The 15,743-nt window shown below is 39.9% G+C and overlaps 1 protein-coding gene across 1 annotated transcript; it reads left to right on the forward strand.

The window, feature by feature from the left end:
- Positions 1-14,058: 14,058 nt before the first annotated feature.
- LOC131613620 (uncharacterized) lies at positions 14,059-14,919 on the forward strand. Its single transcript, XM_058885274.1, has one exon. The coding sequence runs from the start codon at positions 14,059-14,061 to the stop codon at positions 14,917-14,919; it is 861 nt and encodes a 286-aa protein (XP_058741257.1).
- Positions 14,920-15,743: the final 824 nt, after the last annotated feature.

A 15,743-nucleotide genomic window follows, 5' to 3' on the forward strand; every position in this document is an offset into this window, starting at 1 on the left:
GTTTTGACTGGAGATTTTCAGGCTCTGTTCAACTAGTTCAGAGAGAACCCTCTGGAAGAGAATCTTGACATGGTTTATCCTCAGATTGAGTATTCTCCAGAAGTAGGGATTCCTTCTGGAGAAGTGCAACATGCTGAACAACATCATGCTGAAGAGATTCGGGCTCAAGAGATTCCTGTTGAAGAGGAACCAGTTGCTGAAAATCAGATGATTCAAGCTTTTGATATTTCTACCTCTTCTGCTGGTCCTTCTACTTCTGCTCTGTTTGAGACTCTGAAGGAACTCCAACAAAATTAAGCTTCCTTTGCTAGTCGTCTGGACAAACAAGATGGCACCAATGAGGAATTCAAAACTTGGATGGATAGACAAAAAGATACTTCCAAGAAGCAAGCTGAAGACACTGCTGAGATTAAGAACCTTCTGGCAGCTTTAGCCTCTAAGCTTAACCAGCCGTAGTCTGTCTTGTGTCTTAGTTAGTTTTCTTTGTTGTTTGCATCTGTTTTGTTGCATCTGCCTTGTACTCTTCTTCTGATTAATCAATGAAATCTTTTTCTTTCTTCATTTTGTTTATGTCTTTCATCTGAATCTTTTATACTTTTTGATGTTATGGCAAAAAGGGGGAGAAGCGTGCTAATTGAATTGATTTATATTATCAGTTGCTGGGCTTAAGTCTCAACATTCCTAACTATTATATTGCAAGTTTTCTGTCTCTGATAGTTTTGCAGGAATGTGATACTCTGAACAAGCTCAATATGAGAAGAAGCAAATACGAGGAGAAGCATATCTGAAGCAAATCTCTCAAAGAGTTGAAGCAATCAAGCTCAATATTCTGATACATCTCAAGCTCTTTCAAGCTCTGATACAAGCTATACCGTAAAGTGCTCTGATACAGATCTTGCTCTGATTGCTCATATACAAGAAGTTTCAAGATCAGAAAGAAGCTATGTTCTTCTACAAGAAAGCTTATGCTCTGATTCAAGAAGCTATGAAGCTCTGATATAAGCAAGCCTTCTTAATGTTCAGAAAATCCAAAGTGATATCAAAGAGAAATTCAAAGCTCTGAAGTTGTCCAATGGAAGCTCTGAAGTGAAGCTCTGAACAATCTGAAGTTCAAAGTTCAACGTGAAAGTCTTAACTGATGTGAAAAATATTAATGGAAGTCTTTTATTTATAAAATCTTCTAGTATTGATTTCAGGGGGAGATTGTTAATCTCACGGGGAGACATATTCGCACACTCTGAATAATATGCTTTATGCTATATCTGTGTATTGTCTTTTTCATCTGATATTCTGGATACAAATTCATATCAATTCTATATGTCTTTGGCATCATCAAAAAGGGGGAGATTGTTAGAACAAGAAATGTTCTGATCAATATTCTTAGTTTTGATGATAACATTATGTATGAATTTTGTATAAGAGAATGTGGTACTCTAATTATTCACGTTTTCCATTTCATGAAAAGTATAAAAGAGTATGCACAAATCAGTGTTCAGAAGCACAGACCCAGAAGTTCTGGATGGCTTCGTCAGCACATGGTCTGGCAAGACATCAGATGATGGTCCTACATAATCAGAACATGAACTGGAAAGCATCAGAAGATGGCAGTCAGAAGCAAAGCTCTGAAGCTCTGATGGTATCACGCTCAAAGCACTTCAAAGTCTGAAGACAGAAGTTGCATCTGCACCAAAGCTGAAGACTCTGATATTCAAACGTATATTCTACACATTCTGAGTCCAAAAGAAAGTACAAGTACAAAAGGCTATAACTTCAAATCTCTGACTGGCAAAAGGAACGTTAGAAGCTACAAATGGCAAAGTCAGTAAAAGTAGTGAAAGCATGGCTCGAGGTAGTTGACAAAAGTGTGAAACATTAAATGCAGCAGTGTACTATTCACACAAAGCATTAAATGCTCCCAACGGTCACATTTCCTCCAGCGCCTAGATATAGAAGTTCTAATTCAGAAGCAGCAACAACTCTCTCACGTGAAAATACCAAAACGCTGTCAAACTGAAATCAAGAAAAGAAAAGAAGAACTTCATCTTCAACCTCACAACTTTGTAATATTTTAGTGAGTGTTACGAACTAGAACTTAAGAGAAATATCACTTGGTGATTACAGCTTTATTAGATGCAAATCAAAACTCTTGTGATATTTATTTTTACATTGATTGTAAAAGGATTTCCTAGAGTGATCAAGTTGTGATCTGTAGACTCTAGAAGACTTAGAGGGTATCTAAGTGGAGAACCATTGTAATCAGTTTGATTAGTGGATTAAATCCTCAGTTGAGGTAAATCACCTTGTCAGGAGTGGACTGGATTAGTTTGGTTAACAATGAACCCGGATAAAAATAATTGTGTTATTTATTTTTATCTACCATTTTTGAGAAGTTACACTTATTCAATCCCCCCATTTCTAAGTTTTTTTAACTCCTTCAGCTATTACATTTTATTAACATGGACGTAGTACAAATTCTACAAGGGGTGTATATCAAACTAGTGGACTTGACATCTTGATTGGCCAGCCCATTTCAAAAGTGTAACGATTTTTTAAATTGTCCAATTCCAAAGATAGGGGTATACATTAAGTAAAAGTGTGTATTTAATTGGGCTTATTATTCATAAAATATATATGAGGCTCAATTTCAGGATTCAAAATTATTTTTAAACTGGGATTTTATAAACTTTCATGGTTTAATTACAATATTTTGGATTTCTTGTAATTATTTGTTTAAAAATACAATAATTCACTGGTAAATTATTTATATTTTTAAATAACAAATATTTGCTTGCCTTTCATATGCTTTCAATTGGATTTTTGTTTCAAATAAATAACATAGCACAATTGGTAAGGAATAAGGCTTGCAAGTAAGAAGTCACGGGTTCAAATCCCATAAATGGCAATTTCACACTTTTTCTTCTATTTTTTTACCAATTTTCAAAAAATGGGCTGTTGGGCTTTTGGATATGGGTTATTTCTTTTTTTGGGATTTTTAACCTAAATTTCCCATTATAAATAGGACTTTTGGCAATCCTATTTGGGGACCTCTTTTCAATTTCACGTACAATTTCTCTCACACACAAATTCACTTTGCAAAAAAACTACGTTTTCTACGTTTTTCTCTTCTCCCTTTGAGGGTTTGTCTTTGGGTTTGTCTTGAACATCCCTAATCCGCCGTTGTCGATTAACTGACAACGGCCGACAAACCCTTTCCCCCTTTCAAACGCAATTTTCAAACCACTTAAACCCAAACATTCCGGCCGATGATTACCTATGAAGCCTCCCCCAAAAAAGGGTTTCTGGCCATTGTTGTCTCGATCTGACAATGGCCGGCTCCCCTAAAAAAGGGATTTCTGACCATTGTTGTCTCGATTTGACAATAACCGGCCTCCCATAAAAAAGGGGTTTCTGGCCATTGTTATCTCGATCACAATGGGCTATTTTTTTCACTACATATGGTCACATGGTTTTGGCCTTTGGTCTTTGTTGTCTAGATCTGACAATGACCATATTAAAACCTTTAAGGTTTTATCCCTTTAGCCACCCCTTTTTTAAATCTATGAACAATTGCAATTATTTTAAACTTTATTCTTGTTGTATTTGGTTTAGCCATGGTCATTGTTGTCTCGATCTGACAATGACCTTATCAAAACCTTTGAGGTTTTGTCCTTTTTTCCGTACATGGTCTTTGGCATGTAGTCATTGTTGTCTCGATCTGACAATGACTCTATTAAAACATTTGAGGTTTTACCCTTTTGGCCAAAGGCATATTTTTTTAATTTATTAAACCTTTTTATAAAACCTAAAGGCTAAATGGGTCCCCTTGAGTACAAGGGAGGCAAAGGGTGCCTAACACCTTCCCTTTTGCTTAATTAACCTACTTACCTGAATCTCTCTTTTTTAAGGGTTTCTCACTTGTCCAAATAAAGTGGGTGGCGACTCGTTTAAATGTAAATTTTAAGGCAGGTTGCTACAGTAGTCATTAGGGTTTCTATAGGTAGACCACCCAGGTTGTGGGATGGCTGCCATGTCCTTCTCGAAACCTGTAGGTAAGAGAAGTGATTGTTCTCACTCGAAACATGTAGGTAAGAGTTGAGTATTGTGTTCTTGATTGAAGCTGTGAAGGAAGATCAAGTTATTGTTCATTGTTAATTGTGTAAATAGTTGTTGTAGGGTTGTAACAGTTAGGTATCACTAGGGAGTGAGCAGAGGTTCTATTGTCTTGGATGGATGTTTGAGATAAAGGTTGCATTGGGTAGTGATTAGGTAAACCAGAGGTTGTTTATCTGTAAACCAGAGTTTGTTTACATAAAATAGTACTACTGATGTGAAATCTTCTTCGTGGCTTGGTAGCCCCCAGAGTAGGTAGTTAAATCGATCTGGGTTAACAATTAACTGTGTTATTTATCTTCTGCGTTGTATTGTTTGTTCAGTCGTGGATGTTGTAACATCGTGTATAACATCAGGTTCAGGTTTGATAGTTGTTCCTTTATAGAACCAATAAAGTTTACAATCTGGTTATGTTGACTGAACATATATGATCCCAGCTCTCATTGACTCCTTCTTAGGGGTAATTAAAAATTGGGGGATCTTTCTGTTCTGCCTCTGCTACTTTGATAACAGATCAAATATCTTGACATCGTGAATGACATCCTGAGTCTATCATACTAGAATTTTTCAGCTACTAAGCATGGTATTTTGGTACATGGTGCTTTGGAACTGAACTATTGAATTTACATAGTATGATGCTGATGCTGAGTTATTTGGCTGTGTTGATGTGATGTCATACCACATGTCTCAACATTTGATCTCGAGAAATTTCTAGAGTTTGAAGAAGTTGTAATCTCTGGTTCTATGTGTGTGAGGCTGGGTCTCTCTGTAGCTGTATTTTATCTCTGATATGTTCTGCTATAGTTTGTAAAATTTTTACATGTATTTCATGTAGCTAATTTTTTGTGTTTGTGGTTATATTCCACTTCTACAGAATTACTGTGCAAAGGTAGTTTTAGCCAAAATTTGCCAAAGGGGGAGATTATTAGGTCTATGATTTTATGATTGGCAACAATTTCTGTAAAACATGTATCACAACCAGTTGTTGAGCAAGATGTCATGACATCTTGACCAACTTGTACAACAGTGTATGCTATTAATTTCTTAACTGATTTGATTTAATTTTGTGAAATTCTATATGGATATATCTCACTTATTTGTGCAGCTCAAGAAGATTTTATTTGGAACATTTGATTTTATCCCCAACTGTGCATAAGTTTCTAAAATTGGATGTTGAGGAAATTTAGGAAACTTGTGATGTTTTGTTCCAAGATTCAAGGAGATTTTTCTACATAATTGGTGTAGCCCTCAGCTTATGGATCAATAACTATTTGGGTGAATATTTTGAAGACCATGGACAACTGAGGAGTATTTAAAGAAATACCTAAACCTAATATCATTAAGAAGTTTAACAAAAATAAATGGATGCTTGTTTTTATAGAGTCTTAGAGTTTGAGGGTTCTTCAAGGGTGTTTTTTTCTTTATGTCACTCATATATCTTGTTTGATGCATAGAGTTTGAATTATTGTTCCTTGTTCATTGTCAATCACTCATGAGCTTTTAAGCAAAGAGTGTATCGTGTTTAATTGGAAGTGTGCTCTTTTATTTTTGGTCTTTTGTTATTATCACTGAGGTGATTGTGGAAAGTGAGAGGGAAATCTCATATCTAGGAGGTTCCTAGATAGAAGTTGCATAAGGTAGTGATTAGGTGATAAGTTGTAAACTACGGTTGTTTAGCTTTGAACTAATACTATCATAGTGGATTTCTTTCCTGGCTTGGATTCCCCATAGTAGGCATCTTACACTGAACTGGGTTAACAATTGATTGTGTATTTTACCCTCTACTTTTTACTTCTGCATAATTTATTGTTTTGGTAAAAGTATTCTGTCAGCAGATGATGGCTTAACATTTGTCTTGACATTGTGTTTTGGTGTTGGGATATCAGTCTTAGCATCTATTTGAAAGTGCCATAATTTCAAACCTCATAATCATTTTTCTTAAAATAACACAAAATAAAAACTAAAAAGGAAAACATATTTTACACAAAAAGAAAAACGTATATCCATTTTTATCAACATAATTAGAATAACATAATCAACACAACAAAAACTAACAGTTCTAAGTTACGTGCATGGTAAAGTGAAGTGAGATAGTTATGTACCAAATACACTATGAAGAAGATAAACAATGGTGGAGGAATCTTCATTGATGTTTAGGGAGTCAATTCGTACCCTAATCAGGGTTTACGAAGATCATTCAATACACTGAGATACTTGCTTTTCTGTGCCTTTTTCAGGGTTAACCCCGAGGTTTCCTCCGACTGTCAACCATATCAGATCAAATTCGAAGCTAAGTACCTATTTATTTATCTATTTAATTTAAATGTCTTTATCTTTTATTTTTTAGGGATAGCAAGGTTTGCCTCCGAACTGATAATGCACTCACCCTATTTTGCTTTCTATTTTTTCCACTTTCTTTCAGGGTTTGCCAATTGCCAAAGCTCCGAGTATCGGTAACCCTAAACCCTGGTCTTGATTATTACTTGTGTTAGATCTATAATATTATTATCCCGCTGGTTTCAATTTCCCTTTCCCCCGCTAGTTTCACTTTCCCTTCCCCATAATTGTTAATATTAATTGTTGTGGTTAGTAACCCTAGGGAGTGCAACTTGTTAATTCAATTAGAATCACCTAATTACAAGATAATTTTCTGAATATAATCACGTGATTGTTGCACCCACACACGCTTTTGGGGTAACCTCTCTGTTGCCTGTTGCCTTGTTGCCTTGTGTTTTTTGCAGAATAGCCATGTCCCTCGAAAACGAGGATACCTCAGCCATGTTGCCTCAGTAAATACAAAGGTAATAAAGTCCCTAAATGATGCTGCCTTCGATACACTAATGTGACCTCGACCCTCGGAAGTTGCCTACGAAAAGGCTGAGGTATCCTCTGGTTGCCTACGAAAAGGGTATTCTGGTTCTTCCCTTAGACTACCTGCCTCCCTATGGCATGGGACAGTCTTATGGCGAACGAACTCTCGATGACCCTTCAGCCTCCAAATGAAAGGCTTCCTGCCCTCTTATGGCATGGATAGACCCTTTCACACTGAAAGGCTAAAAGAACCTCTTCTACATTATTAAGGTAATTGCCCCTAATTGCTTTGCCTTGCTCTAAAACCTTTTTCATATTCTTTCTCATAAATCTTCAAAATGGCTACGCTCATTTACGAGCTAAAGTCCATATTCTTTTTCTTCTACATTTCTAAAAAAAGAGCAAAGCAATTAAGAGCCCATGGAAAACAATGGATGCAAAGGGTGCCTTACACCTTGCCTTTGCATAATTACCCCCCGAGCCCGTTTTCTTTCAAAAGGTCTTTTTCTGTACTTTTTACCTTTCCTAACATTGGACAAAATAAAAGTCGGTGGCGACTCATGCTTAATCGCGACATTTTCAAATAAAGTCAGTTCACCGTATTACAAGTTCCTTCTCCATAGTACCAGAGTTTTGTTGTCCCTAGATCTCACCCAGATGTAAACAGGCAGGGTGCCAGCTCTGATGTCAATTGAAAATTCTAGTAACCTCACATGTAACACCCCTTTTCTAACCCCAAATATAATAGTAAACAATTACTCAGAGTAAACATGCATATAAACAAGGGGCGTCACAATGACGTTTTCAAAAAAAAACTAAAAGCTTTTAAAAAACCAACAAAACATACATTCATCAATATACAATTCATCTGGCCATCAATATAACACATCTTACCTGACATAATTCATTAAGAATATGCATACACAGCGAAAATCATAAATACTCATGCAATGTATAAAATGATCCATGTCCCATACCATGATCATGTCTCAAAATAATATTCAAAACGGAGTCATAACATCATATCCAGAATATTGGGCACTAAGGCCTCCAACAACAACAATAAACATCATACAAAACCCAAAATGAAAACATGAGTTCAACACCCTAATCTAATCCCAGTGTTACATGAACAGAGCATCGACTCACTACCTAAATCAACCGAAACTCGGAACTCTCCGGCTGACCACGAACAAGCACTAATCATCAGAACCTGCACGTTACCAACAAAGGATAACATTCAAACAGAAGGGTGAGAATTCAAATCATAATCAAAAAATATGATAATGGAAAATGCGACATAAACAAGTATACAGTTCACAATTTCTCACTCCTCTCAAAACATGCATTTATACACTTCATTTCCAAAAGTCAACATGATTAACTCATTCAATAAGATTCCAAGCTTCAAGTAATCATACCAAATCACTAAGCCAACTATCACAATATAATTATGAATCACAATCCAATGTATCACCATTCCACATATATGCATATTAATCACAATTCACATCCACACATTTATATCACATAATCATACATTATAACATTTCACACTGACACGTGCAACTCAAGTGTGACTCTATGCGATATGGATGTGGATCCCTCCGTTATCATTTTCGGTCATGCCGGTTGTCATTCTCTACAGACTAGATAACGACCTCAAAGCCCCATACTCGTTAAGCTTTCAAGCCCCATTCTTGTTAGATAACCTTTGCGAGGTTACCCAACATTGCCACTTTCAAAGACTCTTGCTTGTGTACGTATGCAATAAAACAAGACTCATGCATTTAAGACGATCACTCTATCTTTTAAACTACACAATCACATCTTTACAACTTTGCACAACATTACACAACATGACATTCAACTCAATCTTAAGCATCAATTAGCATTTAGCAATCAATCACATAATTCACGGTTATCATATCACATAATGCATCCATGATCATTTATCATGCACAATTCATCCATAACATACATATATAATTACATGTTATTCCCAATTAACATCATAATTAAATTAAACAATTACCATCTAATCCTACTCTATCATATAGGCAATTATTTAAGCTTCAATATGCTTCAAACGGCACCTAAAAAGGAGTTACGGATAAAAAGTTATGCTAATTCTAAGTTAAAAACATTTTTCCAAGATGCACAGTGGAACTCGGTTCCTCCCCATGTGGGAACCGGGTTCTGACTTCCTAAAAAGCTCGTTTCTAGTTTTTACTATGGGAAACCAGGTTGGCACATCTGTGAACCGGTTCCCACGTAACAGTAGCAGAAAAATTAATAATTTTGACAGCAAAACACATTTCAAATCATACCCAATCCAACATTTCCAAAACTATAAAATTGAAAGATGAAGAGATTCACATACACAAACAACATTTATCCAATCATAGATCCTAAAATAACTTGGATTCAAACCCTTACCTTATCTCTTAGTCCACCCTCTTGATGATTCTACAACCCCTCTTCTCTCTTCTATGTTCTTCTTCTTTTTCTCTATCTTTCTCTTCTTTCTATTTTTCTCTCTTTTTCAAAATTATGACAAATAACCTAACTCTCTCACTATCTTCCCCTCTAATTTGGGCTTAACCCAATTATTACCCAACACTTATTACTAATTAGGCCCAACAACTTATTATTTCATTAATAGCTCTATTAATCAAATAACACAAATACACATATAATTAAATACTCAATTAATCATTATACCACATAATAATTAAGTAGAATAAATAATTACTAAAACAACCAATAAGCTAATTAAATAAATATCTAATAAAAATTGGGATGTTACATCACACGCGATGTATTATTGGATGTTATGACATCCAAACTGACAAAAAATAATTAAAGACAGAATAGCATAAAGCAATAATGAACACACATAATTGTTTGCCCAGTTTGGTTCAAACAACCTACTCTGGGGGCTACCAAGCCAGGGAGGGAATCCAATATAAGCAGAATTAATTTGGAGTTAAACTCCCCCGTTTACAACTCCTCACTTAAAACCTACCCAATGTATTACAATCTATTCCTAGACCTGAGTATCTCCACTCACTCCCCCTCAATCACAGCAGTGATTACAAATAAACATAAAACAAATTGAGAGAGAAAACACACTTCAAAAACACACCTTGATCTGCTTAAAAGCTTCAATCAAGAGACACACACTCGTGCTTAAAAGCTTAGAGTGACACAATACACAAACAACCTATTCCAATACAATAATCACAAGACAACTGCTTGGAGTACAAGAGACTAAAACACACAGCTACAGAACTACGGTTCTTCACAATTAACAATCTTTCTCTCTGCGTTTCAAATTAGGATTGCAGACTTTTTATATGCAGCTCTTGGGCCTTGGGCTTATTTAGAAACAAATTAAGGTTAACCAAGTAAACCTAATTTACACGCCACTTGGTTGTTACAAAATGTGCTGACAGCGAAATCTTCTAGACGAAATAATCAGCACACAATAAAAGGTTTCGTAAATTGTAGATTGAGAAAAATCAGGAAACACAATCATAAAATATAACAGCCCCTGCTGTCAGACAAGGATGCCATGACATCGGTCATGACATTCACTAATAGAACCTGTATTAGCTAAACACATATGCAGCCTGCATAACACAATATAAAACATGTCACGACATCAGTCAAGACATTAAACAACCAGGTATGTTTTACCATAAATGCAGCCAACAAGAAAACATCTACAGGAGGCTAGAGTCGGAGTTTCCTGTTGGCTTTCAGCTTGTGTGATTTGTGTGGTTTCTGGTGATTGAGAGAGGTTGGTTTCTTCTGGTGGAATTTCAAAGTTGTCAATATCAGACAACATTTGTGCAATGTTTTGTTCTTGATTTTTTGTAGGAATTGTGGGTTCAATTTTAACATCAAGATTTTGTTTATCAGAGGTTTGTTGTGGAATGGTTTCAACTGATTGAACTAAGGGTGGTGCGAAAGTTTGAGATGGAGGTAGATCAGTTATTGGCAATGATAGAGGATCAGGAGAGGATTCACCTGTATGTGATTCACGTATTTTATAGGCTTGGTGAACATGGGATTCAACTATTTGTGATTCATGTAGTTCAGATGATTGAGTTGTTTGAGGATCTAAGGCAAGGGTTTGTTCAGATGTTCCTATATTTTCATAATTGATAACAGAGATAGAGGTAGAAGGATTACTTGAAGACTTTTTCTTCTTGGTCTTCTGAACCTTTGGAGCTCTTGTAGATGTACCTTCTCCTGCAGCTTTCCTCTTTTTGGATTTCTTCTTTTTGTGAACAATCTGTAGAGGATTGTTTCTCCCTTGAAACCATGTGGGGTCAATTGGTGTGCCTGACTTCTTGCTCAATTCAAGGAAGTGCAGTATGATGTCAGGAGTGTCTCCAGCATTGAATATGGGAAAGTTATCAATTTGAACTCTTCTATTTGTGATGAAACTTTCCGTGTAAGGAGTAGGTTGACAGATAATTTTCTTAATGATGCTCACCTTCTTTAGATTCTTCCCATTTAGGGCTTTTCCACATGTTAGGTCTAACTCTATCAGCAAATTTGCATCTTCTAAATGCGCTATCGGACCATTCTTTGTTAGAATGTCAGATATCAGTCTTGAAAAAGGGATCCAATTTTTCTTCCCTTTAACCTTTCGATTTATTTCTTCTTCTCTGGTTTCCTTGACATGAGTCCATAGATGTTTGAAAAGAATATATGGTAAATGGATCTTGATATTTTTACCGAGACAGTATAGCAGGAATTGTTGATCGGTATTGATATAATCTGAGGAACTTGTTGCTTTACGAGGAAAGATACAACCCAGGAAGATTTTTTCCCAAACCAGGTAATAAACCTTTAGATTTTTGAATTTTGAAGAAGCTTTCCCATTCTTAAAGATTTCAGCATAAACAACTTCCATGTCTGGTCTTCCATCAGCAATACCAACCACTCATTCTCCTTCAAAACCGATTAGATGTTTGATTAGGTCTTCTGTGATAACAATTTGTTTACCCATGACGAACGACAACATTGCTTTCGGCGAAGTGACCGCATGAATAAAAAATTCTTTAACTAGATGAGGGAAGACTGGTCCAATCAACCTGTTAAAGAAGTTTCCCCAGCCTTGAAATTCAACCGCAGGGAATAAATCAAGTCCATTGTCCCTGAAGTTTTCCTGATCAATCATATAGTCGCAGATTACTTCCAACTCATTTACGGGAAGGAGCATGGTCCTTTGAGGCTCTGCATAGCCCTTAGTTTGAGGACTGCTAGTAGTAGCAAGATTTTGTTGGGAAGATGAACCGGACGCCATTGATGAATGGTTGATGTTTTTGTGAGGAGAAAAGGGAGGCAAGATATGTATAGGGTTTGAAATTTGCGAAAGAAGGAAAAGCGAAAAAATTGGTTTAAAAAACTATTTATAGAGAGAATACATGTTGTTCTGGACTGGGCCAAGACTAGGCCCAATCTAGTTTCGGCCCACTAACCTTAGAGGCCCAAATCCCTCTGTGCCCCATAATTGGGCCTGGAATGCTCGTCTCCACTATGCTCGACATAATGCTCCTCGTGAGCTGTCCATCGCCTGGCAAGGATGCTCCCCGCGAGCATCCTCTCTGCCGAGGACCCTGCTCTCCGCGAGCACTCTCTCCGCCGAGGACCATGCTCCTCGTAGGGCTCTTTCACATCCAACCCTCCGAATAATGCAGAGTCCATGTAGTCCCTAAAAGACCGCGTCTCCCTTAAACTTCGGAGCGGTTAACCAGGACAGAGGGCACTCACGCACCTCCGATATTTCCGTCCAGGAAACCTGACAGTCTCCTAGTTGGGCCTGGGCATCCAACCCAAATAGCGAGATCATGGCCCAGCGCTGGGGGCTATAAATACCCTCTTTCACTAAAGGGTCAGGTATTAATTTCTTACTCACTTTAGCTTGTACTTGCGCTCCTTTGCTCCTCTTCTCACTTTGGCATCGGAGTACCTTGCAGGTACACCCCCTCCTCATTTCTCGAAGATCCAATTCCGAGCAGCCAACGACGATTCTCCTGATCAGGTATGATCAGTGGTGCCGTCTGTGGGAATCTTGCTCCCCCTTCTTTAACAAACAAAGATCAAAGCTAATCCATTCACGATCGTCATGGCTGGCAACAACAACAACACCAACGTCCCAAACCCTGATCCCTTCCACCTGCAACAACTCATCGAGGATTCCACCCCTGAGGGGACGAACCGACCTTGCCGAGAAGGGCAGCAACATACCACTGACGGGCAAAGGGGACAGAGGCATGAGGCCTCACAATCCAACAGAAGACAGCAGCTTCAGAACGTCGAACAGGTTCAAAACGGTGGGAACGGGCAACCTCAACCCGAGAACGGGCCCGAGCAGCCCCAGAACCTGAACGAAACTGACGCCAGATACAGACAATTTGCTTCTTCATTCACCCATACCTCCGAGAAATGGAGAGTTCATTACGAAGACGAACAAGAGCAAGACGACATCCCCGAGGAAGCCGACTCCACCACCGTCCTCTTGCTTAAAGAACTGCAGAAGACAAACCGCCTCCTCCGGCATCAAGGCGACCGCATCCACGAGCTAGAAAGGAAACGATGGTATCGCTCCCCCTCGCGGAGACGCTACTGGTCGCGCTCCTACTCTTCCTCGTGCTCACCACCAAGGAGGTATCGTCGGCGTTCCCTATCCTCTTCGCGCTCCCCGCCTAAGAGGTATCATCGTCAGAGATCATATTCCCGCTCTCCAGTGCGAAAGAGTAGGAAGAATCAGAGACCTGAGACCACAGAGCATGGGAGCCTCTCCCCCGAGCGAGATTTCCGAGGCCCCTCCAAAGCTATGTTGAAGACCCGCGAGCGTTCCCCTCCCCGGGACAACCGCAAAAATCCGGGAAAAACACAGGTGAATCCCCGGCGAGGCAGACACTCGACCTCACCGGGACTAAGTGACGAGGAAGACTTCCGCAGCCCCTTGTCCGAAAGCATCCGAAGAGCTCGTCTCCCACGGGGGATGGAAAAACCGCCAACCTTGGATCTGTACGACGGAACCACCGATCCTGACGATCATATCCGGAGCATCGAAGCCGTTATGGATTACCACGTCGTCAAAGGTTCCATTAAATGCCGCATCTTTCCGACCACACTCAGGAAAGGAGCAATGATTTGGTACAGGAACCTTCGCCCCAACTCCATCCACTCCTGGACCGAGCTCAAGGAACTCTTTTTGGCCATTTCACAGCCTCCCGTCGGCAACCAAATTCGGAAGCGAACCTTGAGGCTGTGATCCAAGGAGCCGACGAGCCCCTCCGAGATTACCTCGACAGGTTCAACAAAGAGGTCGTCCAAGTGCAGATGGCCGATTACATGAAAAGATACCTCCTAGAACGAGGACTTCTCCCCAGAAGCGACTTCAAGAAGGCTATAAATATCGAGAAGGTTCCTACTATGAACTCCCTCCTCCGCAAGGCCCAAGCCTTCATCGCTTTCGAAGAAGGCGAAGCAGCTGCGATCAAAGCTTCGAGGGGAAATGACGTTGCCCGCAGCTCGAACCTCGACAATTCGGGCTCGCGTCGAGGACATGAGAAAAGAAGAGACGAAAGGTCCCACGACGCTAAAGAACGCCGAGGACCAGCTGGTCGATTCAGCGACTATACCCCCCTGAACGCTTCACGCGAGAAAATCCTGGCCGAGTGCAAAAGCACCGAATTCAAGAACTCTAGCATCCGGCCCCCGAAGTCGAACCCCACCAGACCGGGGACCGACAAATCTAAATACTGCAAATACCACAAGAGTCATGGGCATCTAACTGACGAATGCATACATCTCAAAGACGCCATCGAGACTCTGATTAAAGAGGGTCTCCTATCAAAATACACGAAGAAGGGAGAACCTCCCCGAAGAGAAGCCCCTCGGAACTCTTACGAGGGCAACTCACCAGATAGTAGACCACTACAAGTAGCGCTGTCTGTCACCCGACCATAAGACTTCATTCCTTCAGTCGGAGTGACAACCGCCTTCAGCATGTGGGAAGGCTTCCCAACTGCGATGGTCATATCCAAAGGTGGAGACCCCGACTCCCTCACCATCAGCTCGGTGAAGAGAAAGTTTGATGAGTTGATCAGCGCCAACTCGGATCTCGGCCCTACCCTACAGAAACTCAAAGGGAAGTCAGACCCGATCACTTTCTATTTGGAAGAACTGCCCGGCGGAGCTCCGAACGCCATGATCCCCCTACTCGTCCGAGCAAGGATGGCGAACTTTGACGTCCGACGAGTCCTAGTTGACGAGGGGAGCTCAGTCGACATCATGTACTCCCACCTTTTCCAGACCCTCCAGCTAGACAACTCGCACCTCACTCCTTATGTAGGATCCGACCTCCAGGGTTTCAACGAGGCCACCACCAAACCTTGGGGTTACGTCGAGCTGACCGTCACCTTCGGGGAAGGGGAAGCTTCCAGACAGGTCAAGACGAGATTCTTGGTGATCGACTGCAAGACCCTCTATAACTGCATCATCGGGCGCCCTACTCTGGCCGAACTCACTGCCGTTCCCTCAATCGTGCATTTGAAGATGAAATTCTACACAAAAAGAGGACGAGTAGCCACCGTCAACGCCGACATCGAAGCCGCCAGAAGGATCTTCGACACCTCTGTAAAGGGGTTGCAATTAATCGCCCCTCCTTCTAGCTCCAACAAGAAGCCAAGGGCCAAAGACAAGCATCCTCGGGAGGATCAGCATCAGCCGACCAAGGTCAGTTCAGTCGACCTCGACGCTCGTTTCACGGAAGAAGAGCTGAAGAATGGTGA

The sequence above is a fragment of the Vicia villosa genome, linkage group LG6 (genome assembly GCF_029867415.1).
Source record: "Vicia villosa cultivar HV-30 ecotype Madison, WI linkage group LG6, Vvil1.0, whole genome shotgun sequence".
NCBI classification, from domain to species: Eukaryota; Viridiplantae; Streptophyta; class Magnoliopsida; order Fabales; family Fabaceae; genus Vicia; species Vicia villosa.